The sequence below is a fragment of the Bombina bombina genome, chromosome 3, assembly GCF_027579735.1.
Source record: "Bombina bombina isolate aBomBom1 chromosome 3, aBomBom1.pri, whole genome shotgun sequence".
Lineage (NCBI taxonomy): Eukaryota > Metazoa > Chordata > Amphibia > Anura > Bombinatoridae > Bombina > Bombina bombina.
This window is the reverse complement of record NC_069501.1, coordinates 210,136,901-210,155,180: the sequence shown is the minus strand read 5'-3', so window position 1 is coordinate 210,155,180 and position 18,280 is coordinate 210,136,901. Positions and strand designations below refer to the sequence as shown.

Sequence of the window (18,280 nt, the reverse complement as noted above, 5' to 3'; positions counted from 1 at the left end):
TCTATTCACATACAGGCCAGACAGTGAGCACAGGTAAAGGATATTCACTGCGAGAGGTTAGCCGCCAGCATGCTGCAATAGACTGTTTCTTTCCAAGGGACTTTTGTGGAACCAAGGGCGCTACAAAGGAGAGAAAGCATTACCTGTCCAGATAGAGGAATTGGATAAACTGAACAACAAGCAGCCGGAGGTGACAAAAATAGGGTTGATGTCCCTAGCATACTGGATACAGCACCTGTAACTAAGGAAGCACCTTGCCAAGGAGCCAGTGAGTGGCGAGTCATTTTTACAAATGCACTTTTGATCTACAGATGACTAATTGCTTTCCTTGAGTTTTGAATTGTGGGGGGAACACCGCCACTACTGTATATATATATTTACAACATTCTATTTTGAGCAGCAGCTGTTTACAAGATATTTTTCACAAGAAACTTCTAATGTCTTTGTCTATTTTCCTATAAGGATAGTGCACACACCCAAAGTGTTCCCCTATTTCTATGTTAGTAGAAATTGTAACCCAGGGATACCTTCTAGATTTCAAGGACTCCCCTCCAAGGGGGAGGTTCCATCTTTCTCAATTGTCTGTAAACCCGACAAAAAGAGAGGCGTTCTTACGCTGTGTAGAAGACCTTTTTACCATGGGAGTGATCTGCCCAGTTCCAAAAGCAGAACAAGGGCAGGGGTTCTACTCCAATCTGTTTATCTGTTTAAAGGAGGGAACATTCAGACCAATTCTGGATCTCAAGATCCTAAACCAGTTCCTAAGAGTCCCATCTTTCAAGATGGAGACCATTCGGACTACCTTACCATTGATCCAGGAGGGTCAATATATGACCACCGTGGATTTAAAGGATGCGTATCTGCACATCCCTATCCACAAAGATCATCACCAGTTCCTCAGGTTCGCCTTTCTGGACAAGCATGATCAGTTTGTGGCTCTTCCTTTCGGGTTGGCCACGGCGCCACAAATCTTCACAAAGGTGCTAGGGTCCCTTCTAGCGGTTCTAAGGCCACGGGGCATAGCAGTGGCGCATTATCTAGACGACATTCTGATTCAAGCGTCGACCTTCCAACTAACCAAGTCTCACACAGACGTAGTATTGGCCTTTCTAAGATCTCACGGTTGGAAGGTGAACATAAAAAAGAGTTCTCTTTCCCCCCTCACAAGAGTTTCATTTCTAGGGACTCTGATAAACACAGTGGACATGAAAACATTTCTGACGGAGGTCAGGAAATCAAAGATTTTGTCCACCTGCCGAGCTCTTCACTCCATTCCTCGGCCGTCAGTGGCTCAGTGTATGGAGGTAATCGGTCTAATGGTAGCGGCAATGGAGATAGTTCCGTTTGCTCGCTTGCATCTCAGACCACTGCAACTATGCATGCTCAATCAGTGGAATGGGGATTATGTGGATTTATCTCATCAGATAAATCTGGATCAAGAGACCAGAGACTCTCTTCTTTGGTGGTTGTCACAGGATCATCTGTCCCAGGGAATGTGTTTCCGCAGGCCAGAATGGGTTATAGTGACGACAAACGCCAGCCTTCTGGGCTGGGGTGCAGTCTGGAATTCCCTAAAGGCTCAGGGTTTGTGGACTCGGGAGGAGGCTCTCCTACCGATAAATATTCTTGAATTAAGAGCGATATTCAATGCTCTCCAGGCATGGCCTCACCTGGCTTCGGCCAGATTCATCAGGTTTCAGTCGGACAACATCACGACTGTGGCTTATATCAATCATCAGGGCAGAACAAGGAGTTCCATAGCGATGATAGAGGTCTCAAGGATAATCCGATGGGCAGAGGCTCTCTCTTGCCATCTGTCAGCGATCTATATCCCAGGTGTGGAGAACTGGGAGGCAGATTTTCTAAGTCGTCAGACTTTTCATCCGTGGGAGTGGGAACTCCATCCGGAGGTGTTTGCTCAACTGGTTCGGCTATGGGGCACACTAGAATTGGATCTGATGGCGTCTCGTCAGAACGCCAAACTTCCTTGTTACGGCTCAAGGTCAAGGGATCCTCAGGCAGTACTGATAGATGCTCTAGCAGTACCCTGGTCGTTCAACCTGGCTTATGTGTTTCCACCTTTCCCTCTCCTTCCACGTCTGATTGCCAGAATCAAACAGGAGAGAGCATCGGTGATTTTGATAGCGCCTTGGTATGCAGACCTGGTGGACATGTCATCTCTTCCACCATGGTTTCTGCCGCTGAGACAGGACCTTCTGATTCAAGGTCCATTCAAGCATCCAAATCTAATTTCTCTGCAACTGACTGCTTGGAGATTGAACGCTTGATTCTATCAAAGCGGGGTTTCTCTGAGTCAGTCATAAATACCTTGATTCAGGCTCGAAAGCCTGTTACCAGGAAAATCTATCATAAGATATGGCATAAATATCTTTTTTGGTGCAAATCCAAAGGCTTCTCCTGGAGTAAAATCAGGATTCCTAGGATTTTGTCTTTTCTCCAAGAGGGTTTGGAGAAAGGATTGTCAGCTAGTTCTCTAAAAGGACAGATACCTGCTCTGTCTATTTTGTTGCACAAGCGTCTGGCAGATGTTCCAGACGTTCTGGCTTTTTTTCAGGCTTTAGTTAGAATTAAGCCTGTGTTTAAACCTATTGCTCCGCCATGGAGTCTAAATTTAGTTCTTAGAGTTCTTCAGGGGGTTCCGTTTGAACCCATGCATTCCATAGATATTAAGCTTTTATCTTGGAAAGTTTTGTTCCCATTTGCTATCTCTTCAGCTTGAAGAGTTTCTGAACTATCTGCATTACAATGTGACTCGCCTTATCTTGTGTCCCATGCTGATAAGGTGGTTTTACGTACCAAGCCTGGGTTCCTACCTAAGGTTGTTACTAACAGGAATATCAATCAGGAAATTGTTGTTCCTTCTCTGTGTCCTAATCCTTCTTGTAAGAAGGAACGTCTGTTGCATAACTTGGACGTGGTTCGTGCTTTGAAATTTTATTTGCAGACAACCAAAGATTTTCGTCAAACATCTTCTTTGTTTGTTGTCTATTCTGGAAAGCGTAGGGGTCAAAAGGCTACGGCGACTTCTCTTTCCTTTTGGCTGAAAAGCATCATCCGTTTGCGTTTGGCTTATGAGACTGCTGGACAGCAGCCTCCTGAAAGGATTACAGCTCATTCTACTAGAGAGGTAGCTTCCACATGGGCTTTTAAAAATTATGCTTCTGTTGAACAGATTTGTAAGGCTGCGACTTGGTCTTCGCTTCATACCTTTTCCAAATTTGATACTTTTGATTTTTCTGAGGCTATTTTTGGGAGAAAGGTTTTGCAAGCAGTGGTGCCTTCCATTTAGGTTTCTGTCTTGTCCCTCCCTTCATCCGTGTCCTAGGTATTGGTATCCCACAAGTAAGGATGAATCCGTGGACTCGATACATCATGCAAAAGAAAACAAAATTTATGCTTACCTGATAAATTTCTTTCTTTTGCGATGTACCGAGTCCACGGCCCGCCCTGTCTATTAAAGACCAATGGTATTTTTGATTAAAAACTTCAGTCACCTCTGTACCTTATAGTTTCTCCTTTTTCTTCCTTGGCCTTCGGTCGAATGACTGTGGGGTGAAGTTAAGGGGGGAGCTATATAGACAGCTCTGCTGTGGTGCTCTCTTTGCCACTTCCTGTTAGGAAGGATAATATCCCACAAGTAAGGATGAATCCGTGGACTCGGTACATCGCAAAAGAAAGAAATTTATCAGGTAAGCATAAATTTAGTTTTTATACCAAAGACTGCTTCAGAAGAAGCAAATACATTGAAAAGGTAAAATTTAGTAAATGTATGCAAAGAAGACCAATTTGCTGTCTTACAAATCTGATCAACCGAAGCTTCATTCTTAAAAGTCCAAGTGGCAACTGATCTAGTAGAATGAGCCGTAATTCTCTGAGGCAGAAACTGCCTCGCCACCAAGTAAGCCTTGTGAATCAAAAGCTTTAACCAAGATGCCAAAGAAATGGCAGAGGCTTTCTGACCTTTACTAGAACCAGAAAAGACAACAAATAGACTAGAAGTCTTCGTGAAATCTTTAGTAGCCTCAACATAGTATTTCAAAGCTCTTACCATATCCAAAGAGGGTAACGATTTCTCAAGAGAATTCTTAGGATTCAGAGTTTCAGACAACAGGAAAGAACAACAATTTTCCTACTAATGTTGTTAGAATTCACAACCTTCGTAAGAAATTTAAACGAAGTCCACAAAACAGCTTTATCCTGATGGAAAATCAGAAAAGGAGACTCACAAGAGAGCAGACAATTCGAAACTCTTCTAGCAGAAGAGATAGCCAAAAGGAACAAAACTTTCCAAGAAAGTAGTTTAATATCCAAAGAATGCATAGGCTCAAAAGGAGGAGCCTGCAAAACCCTCAAAACCAAATTAAAACTCCAAGGAGGAGAAATAGATTTAATAACAGGCTTGATACGGACCAAAGCCTGAGCAAAACAGTGAATATTAGAAAGTGTAGCAATCTTTCTATAAAATAAAATGGAAGGAACAGAGATTTGTCCCTTCAAAGTACTTGCAGACAAACCTTTATCCAAACCGTCCTGAAGAAACTGTAAAATTCTAGGAATTCTAAAAGAATGCCAAGAGAATTTATGAGAACACCATGAAATATAGGTTTTCCAAACCCGATAATAAATCTTCCTTGAAACAGACTTACGAGCCTGCAACATAGTATTAATCGCCGAGTCAGAGAAACCTCTATGACTAAGCACTATGCGTTCAATTTCCATACCTTCAAATTTAGCGATTTGAGATCCTGATGGAAAAACGGCCCTCGAGACAGAAGGTCTAGCCTTAAACAAGTGGCCAAGGTTGACAACCGGACAAGATCTGCATACCAAAACCTGTGAGACCATGCTGGTGCTATAAGAAACACATCTAATTGTTCCATTATGATTTTGGAGATCACCCTTGGAAGAAGAATTAGAGGCAGAAAAACATATGCAAGTTGGTAAAACCAAGGAACTGCTAACGCATCCACCATCTCCGCCTGAGAATCCCTGGACTTGGAAAGGTATCTGGGAAGTTTCTCGTTTAGATGGAAAGCCATCAGATCTATTTCTTGAAGACCCCACATCTGTACAATCTGAAAAAATACATCTGGATGGAGAGACCACTCCCCCGGATGTAAAGTCAAAGTGCATGCAGTAAAGGCAAGCGAACTCGCAGCATGAAGCTGAAGCACGTACACATAGCGCTGATAAAAAAAATAACTGACAGCCCTAACAGAAAATAATTTCATAAAAAATAAAATAGTTGTGTATATTATTACTAAAAAGGTCACATGAAGTATCCATATCAAACATAACAAATCTAGTGTTAAAGTCTGTATTAAAATGTCTGGGATAAAATGTGTCTACATGGCTATGATGTAACATAACAAATGTACCTGCTAATAGCCTGTGGGCTATGTGAGTGCATGTGTTCACACTTACCTCAGATGCACCCACTCCACTGAGCTTACCAGCTTCAGAAATGACTGCTTCCAGTAGCTAGCCCATCCAGTGCTGAGTAAATCATAGCAGAGGTTTTAAAGGAATATGAAACCCCAAAAAAATATTTCAGAAAAGATTCAGATATAGCATTCAAATGTAAGGCACTTTCTAATTTAGTTATTTTATCAAACTTTTGGCCATGTGTTAAAATCCAGAACTAATGGCTTGTGGACTCTAAACCCCATATGAAAGAAAAGTGGAATGTGTCTCAGTACCAGGCTGTTTTTAAGTCTGCCCGCATCTTCACTGCTTTAATGTATGTCACAAAATGAATATTTTGTTAAAGGGACATAATATTCAGAAGCTAAATCACTTGAAACTGATGCAGTATAACTGTAAAAAGCTGACAGGAAAATATCACCTGAGCATCTCTATGTAAAAAAGGAAGAAATTTTACCTCACAATCTCCTCAGCTCAGCGGAGTAAGTTCTATGTAAAAAGTTATACTCAACTGCTGCTTAGCTGCAGGTAAAAAAAAAAATAAAAAAAAAAATGAAGAAATGAACAGCATCCAATCAGCATCAACAGTGCTGAGGTCATGAACTCTTTTACTGTGATCTAATGCGATTACATAGTAAACTTCCTTACCCTGAATAGGGAAATAAGATTGTGCACGAAAGCTCGCTCCTTCCGCTGTCCCGGGACAGACATACTGATTTGTTGCTTAGAAGTCCTTTACAATGGGATGTGGCTACTGAGAAACTTTTTAGGTAAAATATCTTTCTTTTTTACATAGAGATGTTCAGGTGATATTTTCTAGTCAGCTTTTTACAGCTATACTGCATCACTGTCAAGTGTTTAAACATTTGGGTATCATGGCCATTTAAAACATGCCTACTTTATTTTACACAATCTTCTTATTTTCACTGTAGAATTTAAGAGAATATTCTAGAACTTTGTGTACTAGTGAATTTATGATAACCCAGTATAAAAGCCTGTGCAGAAGAGCTTTCTAACACTAACATCTCTAGATGTCTCACCGCCTGCTGTATTTGAATCTGATATTGACATTAACCTGTTATTATTTGCCATTCAAAGAAGAAATATAATAAAAAGTATTTACTTATGTCTTTGTTTCTGGAAAGTTCCTGTAACAGGCGAGCAAAAGAATTACCTTCTACATCTGAGAAAATACTGTGCACAATAAAGTCCAGCCATATACAGCTTGCAATAAACACATTTAACTGAAATAAAAAGTTACGCATGCATGGAAAACTAAGTAACCGTCTTAAAAGGGATAAAGACCAAAATTGAAATGTGCATTGATGCATTTCATTGTTGAATAGAAACATTCTTGCAATATGCTTCCATTAGCAAAAATGCTTCCAGTAAAAGCTATCACCGGTTTTAAAGCAGCATACGCAGATATACTCTGAGTTCCCTGTGCATTTGTATTGAAACACCACACCTTCGCTTAGTCAGGAGTGGCTTGCATGACTCAAATTAAGTCTTTGTTGACGTAATACACGCCGCCGCCAGCTCTCTGAGTAGGCATGATTTTTGAATCCTGATGCTCTGTTTATTAAAGCACATATGCTGCTGAAACAGTAATAACTTTTTTTTGCTAATGTAAGTAGATTGCAAAAATGCTTCTATTTAAAACTGAAACGCACACATGCATGTTTCAATTTTGACCTTTTTGCCTCTAATACTGGCAAGGCCAAGAAAGATAAATCAGCCCTAGCAGAATGAGTTGGAGGCTTTTTTCTTATTTCACAAAACAATAGATCTCAGAACAGATCTAACTTGCAAACAGATCCCCTCAAAACCTTCTGTCCTAGTCTAAAAAGTATTAAAAGAAATTGCATTATTAAGAGAACATATATAATTCAAATACAATAAAGATTGCTGCTATGGTTTACATACCAGGATCTAAAGCTCTGTGAAACTGCAAGGATGGATCTAGATGAGGTGGCAGGTGAGCCCTGTAGACGTCTCCTGGATTGGCACCACGGAGGTGGGGATCAAATGGACTGTGTGCTGTCGAAGGGTCTACACCAGGAACCGGAGACTTCACAACTATGTTTTCTCTCTGTGTGGGGGTTAATGTGCTTTTTCTTTCATGACTGGAAGACTTCCCTAGTGTCATTCCACCTAAACAGGAAAAGCAAATTTTTTTAAGAAGACATGGATATGCACTTTTCTCATTTTCACATAACATGTTTGCGCATTTCAAATACCGAGGAATTATAAAACTAGTCATATTAAAGCAATTAGAGTTAATAAATAAAAAATTAAATTATTTTCTTCAGTTGTAAAGACAGCATTATAAATGGTTAAGAGCATTAGGAAAGGTATATAGCAAGAATAAAGATTTTTTTTTAAAATAAAATGCTAATAAAAACAAAAAATTATGCTTATCTGATAAATTAATTTCTTTCATTGCGATGAAAGTCCAAGAGCCATTACTCCTGGACACTAGGAGGCGGCAAACATTCCCAAAACTTCCAAAGCACTTCAATCCCTCCCACCTCTCTGGTATGCCTGATGTATAGCCAAGCAAGAAGTAGAAAAAACAAGTAGAAAAGGACAAAGCAGGGGAAATGAGGTGCAAACTAAAACTGCCGACTGAATAAAAATGGGCGGTGCTCCCAAACTTTTACCACCATGAAAGAAATTTATCAGGTAAGCATAAACTTTGTTTTCTTTCATAAGGTGGTGATAGTCCATGATCCATTACTCTTGGGAACCAATACCCAAGCTGTGGAGTCCACGAATAAAGTTGGATGGGACAAAAAGTTTTAAAAAGGCAGGCACCTAATTTCCAGACACTGCTGCATGGAGGACTTTCCTAATAAAGGCTGCTTCAGAAGTCTTCTGGCTTTTGCATAGACCAGAGAAAACAAATTAAAAGACTGTCTAAAATCCTTAGTAGCTTGAAAATAGCTGCTGGAGATCTATCCACCAAGATAGAGATTGCTTAGTTGTGGAATTCAAAAAGGATCCTTTGAGAAAGCTGAGAGTCATCCTTGCCCCATTGACTTAGTATGCAAAGGAGAAAAGGTATCTTGTGAAAATTAGCAAATCGATTATGCTGCAACCATCAGACCGAATACTTCCATGCATAGGGCTACATGCGGATTGGAAAATGTCTGAAGTATTGTACAAGTCGTCTATAACTTTAAATGCTTTTGATTTGATAAAGAGAGACTCTTTATTTAATCTAAAAAGACTCCAAGGAAAGAGAACCTGGACTGAGGAGAAAGACAATCTCATTGGGATGGGATTCTGCTAAAAGAAAAGATGGAGCTACTACCAAAGATATTGATCAGGTATGGCGTAACCAAAGTACCTTGAACTGTTATTACAGACAAAAGAGTTCCCATAGCTATTGTAACAATTCTGGGATCAGTAGCTAGACTTATTGGTAGAGCAAAAAAAAACTTAGAGATTGTCCAGGAAAGCAAACCTTAAAGGGATATGAAATTCTAAAATGATCTTTTGTGATTCAGACATAGCATACCATTAAAAAAAAAAAAAGTAGCAACTCAAGGAATAGCCGCACCACCAATCTGCAGAAGTTTCAGAAATGTATTGAGCCAGACATGACTAAGGACACCTGTCCGAAACGTTGTTTATTTTTACAGTCTGGTTCAATACATTTCTGATACTTCTGCAGATTGGTGGTGCGGCAATTCCTTGAGTTGCTGCTATTGTTGGGGGTTTGTGCAGAACCATCTTAGTTTGCACACCGCTCGTGTCCCAGATGCTGGAAATTGTGAACTTTCATTAAAAAAAGTGATAACATTTGCTTTGTTCCCATGATATTCTTTATTGAAGAGATACCTAGGTAGGCATCTGAAGCACTACATGACAGGAAAATGTACTAAAATCTAGTACTAAAATCTAGTGCGCTTGCAAATAGAAAACCATCTTGAAAAACTGCTGCCATATAGTGCTCTAGAAATGAGCCGGCTCATAAGCATATGTCTCTGCTTGTCAACAAAAGATACCAAGATAACAAAGAAAAATTTATAATAGAAGTAAAGTTGAAAGTAGTTTAAAATTGCATGCTCTATCTGAATCAAGAAAGAAAATGTTGAGTTTCATATCCCTTTAAGAACTGGGTAAAGGTCCTTGTGGATATGATATGAAGGAAGCATCCTTCAAAGTTATTGTAGACATATAGTGACCCGGCTGGACAGGGAAGAATAGTAAAAATGATTTTCATTTTGAAAGTAGGAACCCTGATACACATGATTAAAGTTTTAAAAACCCAAAATAGGCCTGAAAATCCCCTTTTTCTTGGGAACAATAAAAAGGGTTAGAATAAAAACCCTAGGCTTGTTCTGACATAGGAGCTGAAAAAAAGTATTGTGCCTTTAGAGGGTCCTATGGGAGGCCTTGATTTGAAATCCTTTTTTGCATCCCTGAGAAACTATGTTAAGAACCCAAGGATCTTGAACAGATATACCAGGCCTTTCGAAAAAAGGCATAATGTGCCCCTTACCAGAGGAGTAACTGGGACCACAACTTGTAGTCAAAATAAATAAGGTAATATCTTTGCCTTTTAAAACTAATTATGTCCACAATAGTATCACAGATAAAGGCACTTGTTGACCTAAGAATTTTAAAACGGTTTTGAAAATATTCTACTATAGTATCTTCTGAAATCTGATCAGAAATATTGGCACATCAAAGAGCAGTAGCTGCTGTAACACAAGCAATACTGATGGCTGGTTAAAACATGTAACCCCCTTGTAGAAATTGTCTTTAATGAAGAAAGTCTAATTTCCTATCCATGTACTATCCTCTAAAACATGGTTCTTCTACACAAGGAAATAAAGACCTTCCAGAACTTATGATATATCTTCCTAGTTACAGGCTTACGAGCATGAGTCAAGGTTTCAATCACAGAATCAGAGAAACCACTACGTTTAGGTACTAATTGTTCAATTACCAATCTTTAAGTTCAGAGACTTGAGAACGGATGGGAGAACGGATGGGAGAACGGATGGGAGAACAGATGGGAGAACAGATGGGAGAACAGATGGGAGAACAGATGGGAGAACAGATGGGAGAACAGATGGGAGAACAGAAGCTAGCTTGCAACGTTTCTGGTCTATTAGAAATATTCTCATGTCTATGGAGTCTATTATAGTACCCGAATTCTACCCTGGTACTTGATACAAGAGAACTCTTTCTAGATTTATCTTCCATCCATGGGAGAGATTCCTAATGGTCTGATCTTCTAAATATTTCTTGAAGCCGTAGCTAGACCAAACGGAAGATCAATAAACTGGAAGTGCTGGTCCAGGAACGCAAACCCTAGAAACTGGAAGTGGTCCTTGAGGATTGGTACGTGAAGGAAGCATCCTTCAGATCTTTCGTGGTTATGAACTGCCCTTCTCTAACGAGGGGAAGAATGGACCTATAGTCTCCCTCTTGAACGAGGGGACATTTAAAAACCTGTTTAAGCACTTAAGGTCCAAATCGGACTGAAAGTTCCCTCCTCCTTTGGGACCACGAAAAGGTTTGAATAGAATCCCAAACTTCTCACTGCGATAGGCACCGGGACAATAACTGCTAAGAGGACAGATCCCGTACACACCCCAGAAAAGCCTGGAAGACAGGAGAGAGAGGAGGAATCTGCCCATGGGAGACTTGAAACCTATCTTGTAACCCTAAGCTATGACCTCCAGGACCCACGTTCCTGAACCAAGCAACTGAAAAGAGTGACAAACTGCCCCCCCTACACAATCCAGAAGAGGACCAGGGACCGCACAATCTTGCCTACTTAGACTCGGCGGGCTTCTTGCTCTGCTTGGATCTATTCCAGGACTGAGCCGGCTTCCAAGAGCTCTTGGTTTGCTCAGGCTTAGCGGAGGACTGCTGACATGGGCTTTGTCAGAACGAAAATTCTTCCTCAGACTAGTTCATATACTCTTGCGGTAGGAGGGCACCCTTGCCCCCTGTGACCGTGGAGATAATTAAGTCCACGCCTGAACGAAACAAAATCATTTCCTTAAAGGGGAGAGAAAGAAGTCAAGACTTAGAAGTCATATCCGCAGACCATGACTTCAGCCATTGTCCGACAAGCCTGAACAGAAAAAGCTGAAGCCCTAGCATTCAGGCAAATAATCTGCCTAATAGCATCACAGATAAAAGACTTAGCACACCTCAAGGCCGTAAATCTTTCCTGTGTAACGTCGAGGGGACCCACCACCCTGATCAAATCCTATAAGGAGTCACACCCGAAGGTAGTTTCTCAAGCAACTGCGGCAACAGTCCCCGCCAGTTAAAACAAATATCCTGTATGTTGAATCATCTTTCTTAACAGAGTTTCCATCCTTTATCCATGTGCTCTGTAAACGAAGAGCTATCCTCAAGCGGGATAGTAGTAGGTTTAGCAAGGTTGAAGATTTTAGGGACGGAACCTCACAACTCCATTGAGAGTCTAGGACCGGGAACAATTTGTTAAAGGGAGAAGAAGGAAACAAGGAATCCAACCCTGTCCCATTCTACCCTATAGTCCAAACTTCCCTCTGTCTCTCAGTAGCAGCTCTCTGTGGGCGAATCAGTCTGAGAACCTCTCAATGAAGAATCTGGAGCAGATTAATTCTTTGGTTTCCTCCTGGGAGGCAAAGATTAGACTGACATACCAGAGAGGTGGGAGGGATGAAGTGCTCTTGGAAGCTTTGGTGATTTTTGTCTCCTAGTGGCCAGGAGTTGAATTCTAGGAGTGGTAGACTCTCACTATCATATGAAAGAAAGAGTATAAGAAAATCGCTCTAACAGGAAAATAATGTATGCATAGACTAGGTTTCTAAAATTCTGAAATAGTAAAATATCTAAATGACTGTGAATTGTAAGTTATGGTTAAGTAAAACCAGCAATATTTGCTATCTTACAATTGATAACTCCTAGCCTTGTTCCTTTACTACACCTAAAGACACTATGTTCCTAATAAGCACTTACCTTCTGATGATCGTGCCATTGGCGAACTTCTGGACATTGGGCTGGGGTAACTGACTGGTGTCCTCCTTGCATTGGAATCTTCATAAATGCCAGGGCTAAGCTGAGACTTTGAGGTTTCATGTAGTGTTGATCTAAGTACTGACTGACCTGACCTTGAACGGATGGAATCAGATGATTTTAAGTCCTCATATTTTGTTCTATCAACTACTTTTAAATTCTCTGGCATCATATCCATTGGTGTCACTCCTCTAGGCAACTTACTAGGCCCTGTGATTAATGATTTTACATTATGTTTGATGGCAGACTGACCAGAAGATCCTTCATATTTTATAGGTGTGCCCTGTGGGAGAAAATGGCAAAGTTATTTTTTTAACAACATTTAGCTAGCAAAAAACAAAAACAAAAAATACATGTCTGTACTATACACAAAATTATTAAGAGTTATCATAGCAATTTAATCACCTGAGAAATTGAACCTTCCATTATGGGCCTTGAGCTTTCAGGGGTTTTTCGGCTTTCTTGGCATATAAGATCTTGCCTGGGGATTTCATGAATGGATCGACCCATCTCTTTAATTGTGGTGATGCCATCATATGGCTTGCCCTTGGAGATATTACCTTCAAATGACCGAATTGGAGGGCTTTCACGTTTTATTTGCTTTGCATACTTCAGACCATCATCAAAATTATCTGAAGTTGTTCTAGGTGTGCCTACAAAAAAATAACAACTTTAAACATAGCATAGCCTATCTAATTTTCTGTAAAAGCTTCCCATTTAGATTGTAAAATTGCATGTCAATACAGGCTTTAAAAAAATACTCTAGGCATGATGTACCTTGCATAATGGAACCTGTCAAGACTGTTCTTTCTTTGTGCTCTGGATGAGGGCTACCTTTAGGCAATGTACGACAGATCAGTCCTGAGGAAAAAAACACCACAAAATAAGAAGGAAATACATTTGAACAAATAAGATTGTACAAAAACATAATTTATGCTCAACTGATAAATGAATTTCTTTCATGGTAATGAGAGTCCCCGATCAATTACTCTTGGGAATTACTCTTCCCTACCAATAGGAGAAAGCAAAAAAAAAAAAAAAAACCTCCCCACCTCACTGGAACGCTATAAAACCCCTACCCACCTCACTGGAAACTCAGCATGACATAGAGCCAAGCCAAAGAGGTAAGAATCAAGAGCAAAAAATAGGAGCAGGGAAAAAAGTTGTGCGTAAGAACCCCCCCCCCGAAGAAAAAAACAACTAAACAAAACACAACACACACCACCAGGAAAACACAGGGTAGGGTCTTGTGGACTCTTACCACCATGAAAGAAATGTATTTATCAGGTAAGTATACATGATGAAATACATATATACAAATAAGTTTGTACAAAAACATAATTTATGCTTAACTGATAAATTAATTTCTTTCATGGTCGTGAGAGTACACAATCTATTACTCCTGGGAACGAATACCCTCTCTGAAGTTACCTCACTCCTCAGAATATGTGAGAACAGCCATGGATCTTAGTTACTTCTGCTAAGATCATAGAAAACGCAGGCAGATTCTTCTTCTAAATACTGCCTGAGATAAACAGTACACTCCGGCACCATTTAAAAATAACAAACTTTTGATTGAAGAAATAAACTAAGTATAAAACACCACAGTCCTCTTACGACCTCCATCTTAGTTGAGAGTTGCAAGAGAATGACTGGGTATGACAGTTAGGGGAGGAGCTATATAGCAGCTCTGCTGTGGGTGATCCTCTTGCAACTTCCTGTTGGGAAGGAGAATATCCCATAAGTAATGGATGATCCGTGGACTGGATACACTTAACAAGAGAAACATATTTTATCATTGAAAAACTAAAACCCCAAAAAAGGCAAAAACTATTCAAAAACACCAAAAACATAAATTATGCTTACCTGATAATTTCATTTCCATCTATATGAGGAGTCCACGGCTTCATTCCTTACTTGTGTGAATACAGAACCTGGCCACCAGGAGGAGGCAGAGACACCCCAGACAAAAGCTTAAATACCTCCCCCACCTACCTCATCCCCCAGTCATTCTGACGTGGGAACAAGGAACAGTAGGAGAAATATCAGGGTATAGTTGGTGCCAGATAAAGAAACAAAAATTTTGGTCCGCCCAATGGAGAAAACGTGTGAGGGCCGTGGACTCTCCTCATACAGATGGAAATGAAATTATCAGGTAAGCATAATTTATGTTTTCCATCTTAATATGAGGAGAGTCCACGGCTTCATTCCTTACTTGTGGAAACATATACCCAAGCTCTAGAGGACACAATGAAAAACAGGAGGGTAAAAAGAGAGGCGGACCCTATTCTGAGGGCACAATAGCCTGTAAAAACTATCTCCCAAAAGCTGCTTCGGCCGAAGCAAACACGTAAAATTTGTAAAACTTTGAAAAAGTATGTAAGGAGGACCAGGTAGCCGCCCTACAAATCTGCTCCATAGAGGCCTAATTTTTGAAGGCCCAAGAAGAAGCCACAGCTCTAGTTGAATGAGCCGTAATACTCTGAGGAGGCTTATGTACCGCTGTTTCATATGATAAGCGGATAATGCTTCGCAACCAAAAAGATAGGGAAGTGGCAGAAGCCTTCTGCCCTTCCCAGAATAGACAACAAACAATGCCGAATGCTGTCTAGAATCCTTCATAGCTTAAAGACAGAACTTCAAAGCTCGAACCACATCCAAATTATGAAGTAATCGTTCCTTCGAAGGAGGAGGATTAGGACACAAGGAAAGAACCACAATCTCCTGATTGATTCAAACTCCAAGGAGGAGCGGAATGTCTAAACACAGGTCTGATTCTGGACAGAGCCTGAACAAAAGACTGAATATCAGGAAGTTCATCTAGCCTCTTGTGTAATAACACAGATAGGGCCGAAATCTGTCCCTTTAGGGAGCTAGCTGCAAGTCCCTTCTCCAAACCGTCCTGGAGAAAGGAAAGAATCCTGGATACCTTGCCCTTATGCATGGGGAATACACGTTCTTCACACCAGAATAAGTAGGTCCTCAACACCTTATGATAGATGCGACCGGTGACCGGCCTTCTAGCTTGAATGAGAGTATCAATTATTCTTTCAGAAAAACCTCTCTTGACTAGGCGTTCAATCTCCATGCAGTCAGCCTCAGAGAATCCAGATTTTGATGAACAAAAGGACCCTGTTCCAGCAGATCCCTGCGACAAGGTAACCTCCATGGAGGAGATGATGACATGCCCACCAGGTCCGCAAACCAAATCCTTCAAGGCCATGATGGAGCATTAGAATAGTCAAAGCTTGCTCCTGCTTGATGCGGGCCACTACCCGAGGTAGCAGTGGTAAGGGTGGAAAAATGTAAACTAGGTTGAACCCCCAGGGCACTGGCTAAGGCATCTATCAGTTCTGCCTGAGGATCCCCGGACCTCGACCCATATCTGGGTAGCTTGGAATTGAGTCTGGACACCATGAGATCTATCTCCGGCGTCCCCAATCTGTTGCAAATCTCTGCAAACACCTTGGGATGGAGAGACCATTCCCCCGGATGAAACGATTGTCTGATGAGAAAGTCTGCATTCCAGTTGTCCATACCCGGAATGTGGATTGCTGACAGCAAAAAGCTGCGGGCCTCCACCCATTCCAGGATCCAAGATACTTCTCTCATGGGTAGGGAGCTTCTCGTTTCCCCCTGATGGTTGATGTAAGTCACCGAGGTAATGTTGTCTCATTGGAATCTGATAAACTTGGTCGAACCCAGAAGAGGCCAAGCCTTCAGAGCGTTGAAGATCGCTCGAAGTTCAAAAATGTTGATCGGAAGAAGTGATTCCTCTCAAATCCACTGACTCTGTGCCATCATTGCAGCCCAAACAGCTCCCCATCCTGATAGACTTGCGTCTGTAGTCACAATCTCCCAGGATGTTCTCAAGAAGGATGTCCCCTGAGACAGGTGATCTGGACAGAGCCACAAAGAGAGCGATTCTCTCAACCGGTTGTCCAGAGAAATCTGTTGGGATAGAGGATCCAAGTCTTTCCCATTCATTCTTAATAATATTTGCCATCTTAAGGGGAACCGGAAAAGTCTGTGGCACCACCCTATTCACATAAACCTTATCAAGTTTAGGAATAGAAGGTTCCTCTGGTAACTTTGGTTCCGGAACCTCTAATGTAGCCAACACTTCTTTTAACAGAAAGCGTAAGTGCTCTATCCTAAAGCTAAAGTCAGGTTCCTCCGCAGCCGGAGGCTTAGAGGCAGCCGATTCCGACCCAGAAAGAGCCTCCTCTGAAGCATCAGAGGCGTCTTCATCAGTGGATAATCTAGCGTCAAATAAATCCAACAAGTTGGTAGATGACCCCTGGGTCGGTATCTCTCACCAGCGGCAGAGCCATCCCCTGAGAGCGGAGGTAGTCGTCCTCCCTCCCCAGCAGCAGAACCCCTTCCCGGTAGAGGAGAAAGTCAGTCTCTCTCCCCAGCGGCAGAGGAGCAGGGAGAGGAGACAGACGGTCTCTCTCCCCAGCGGCAGAGCCATCCCCTGGGAGCGGAGGTAGTCGTCCTCCCTCCCCGTAAGCAGAACCCCTTGCAGGGAGACGGATGTCAATAACTCTCCCCAGCAGCAGAACCCCTTCCCGGGAGAGGAGACAGTCGGTCTCCCTCCCCAGTGGCAGAGCAGTTTCCCATGAAGCGGAGGTAGCAGACCTTCCTCCCCAGCGGTAAATCTCCTTCTCGGGAGAAGGGACAGACGGTCTCTCCCCTCAGTAGCTTGGCAGGGTCTCTACCCTTTTCTTGTCCCATAGTATTTCTCACAGGGGGCAGGCCAGGGGGGTACTCGCTCATGCAGTTAGTGCCACAAGTTTGGGCACACGAGTTTTGCCTGCCCTACCAAGGAGCAACTTCAACCTATAGCTGGGAAACCGGCAATGGCTTTGTTGGATACCCGCCCCTGCATTTGGTGCCACCAGTTTGGGCACCCGAGTCTTGCCTGCCCCACCAATGTGCAACCTCAACCTACAGTTTGGGGTTGGGATACAGCCGGGAAACCGCCATTGGCTTTGGTTGTGGGTGGGTCAGCCGGTACTCAACAGAGTGTCACAGAAGGAGGAAGTATGGCCATGGAACTTAAAGACACTGGAACTTGTGAGAGAGTAATTGTTTGGGAGCCGGCCTTGGCAAACTTGTTTGGTACGCAGGGGATAAATGCCAGCAAAAAAACCCCAGGGTTCCTCAAGCGCAGGGGAGATGGGATAACCTTTTCCATCATCCGAGAAGAGGAGGGCCACCGTCGGACAGCCCCAGGCCGACCCGTTAAGGATCTAGCCGGGTCTGCCGAACCGGAAGGGGGGAGTTGTCATGGATACCGGGCTGCAAGGGTTAAACCCCTACCCCCCACAGCCTCACCCCTGTTTCTCAGTGGTTTTGGGCTCCTCAGAGCAACAACAATCTCTGGAAGCTTTTTGTTTGCTTGTTTTTTTGTTCTAAATGTGTTAAGAGAAGAGCTAGTCTATGACCGGGAAAACCCTCCTAGGCTGGCCGGGCTCCTGGAACTCCCGGTCGGCCGCCTCACAACGGACACCTGCCTAACCCTTCTCAGGCTGGCCGGGCTCCTGGAACTCCCGTTCAGCCACAGGACAGCAGGACACCCGCTAACTTTACCCCTGGTCGCTCCAGCAGCCCTTTGCCCCAGAGCTCCGCTCTTTTGGGGATTGGCAGCCCCTAGGCAGGACAAGAGCTGGGGGAATTATTGGAGGTGAGCTCCTTTGGGAACCGGGGGTTTTGGACACCCCTAACCCCATAACTTCAACGGACTGTAACTCCGGTCCCCAGTAACGAATGATGCTGATTTTTGGACTGTGGCATT

General features: G+C 42.4%; 1 protein-coding gene across 7 annotated transcripts in view; it reads right to left on the bottom strand.

The window, feature by feature from the left end:
- Positions 1–18,280, bottom strand: part of NCOR1 (nuclear receptor corepressor 1) — a 1,077,134-nt gene that overhangs the window by 170,916 nt on the left and 887,938 nt on the right. For all 7 annotated transcript variants that reach the window (XM_053706113.1, XM_053706112.1, XM_053706115.1 and 4 more), the window contains 4 exons: positions 13,258–13,341; positions 12,886–13,133; positions 12,424–12,763; positions 7,372–7,599 (listed from right to left, as the gene is read on the bottom strand). In XM_053706113.1, coding sequence (XP_053562088.1) covers positions 7,372–7,599; positions 12,424–12,763; positions 12,886–13,133; positions 13,258–13,341 — 900 coding nt within the window. The remainder of the gene's footprint in view (positions 1–7,371; positions 7,600–12,423; positions 12,764–12,885; positions 13,134–13,257; positions 13,342–18,280) is intronic.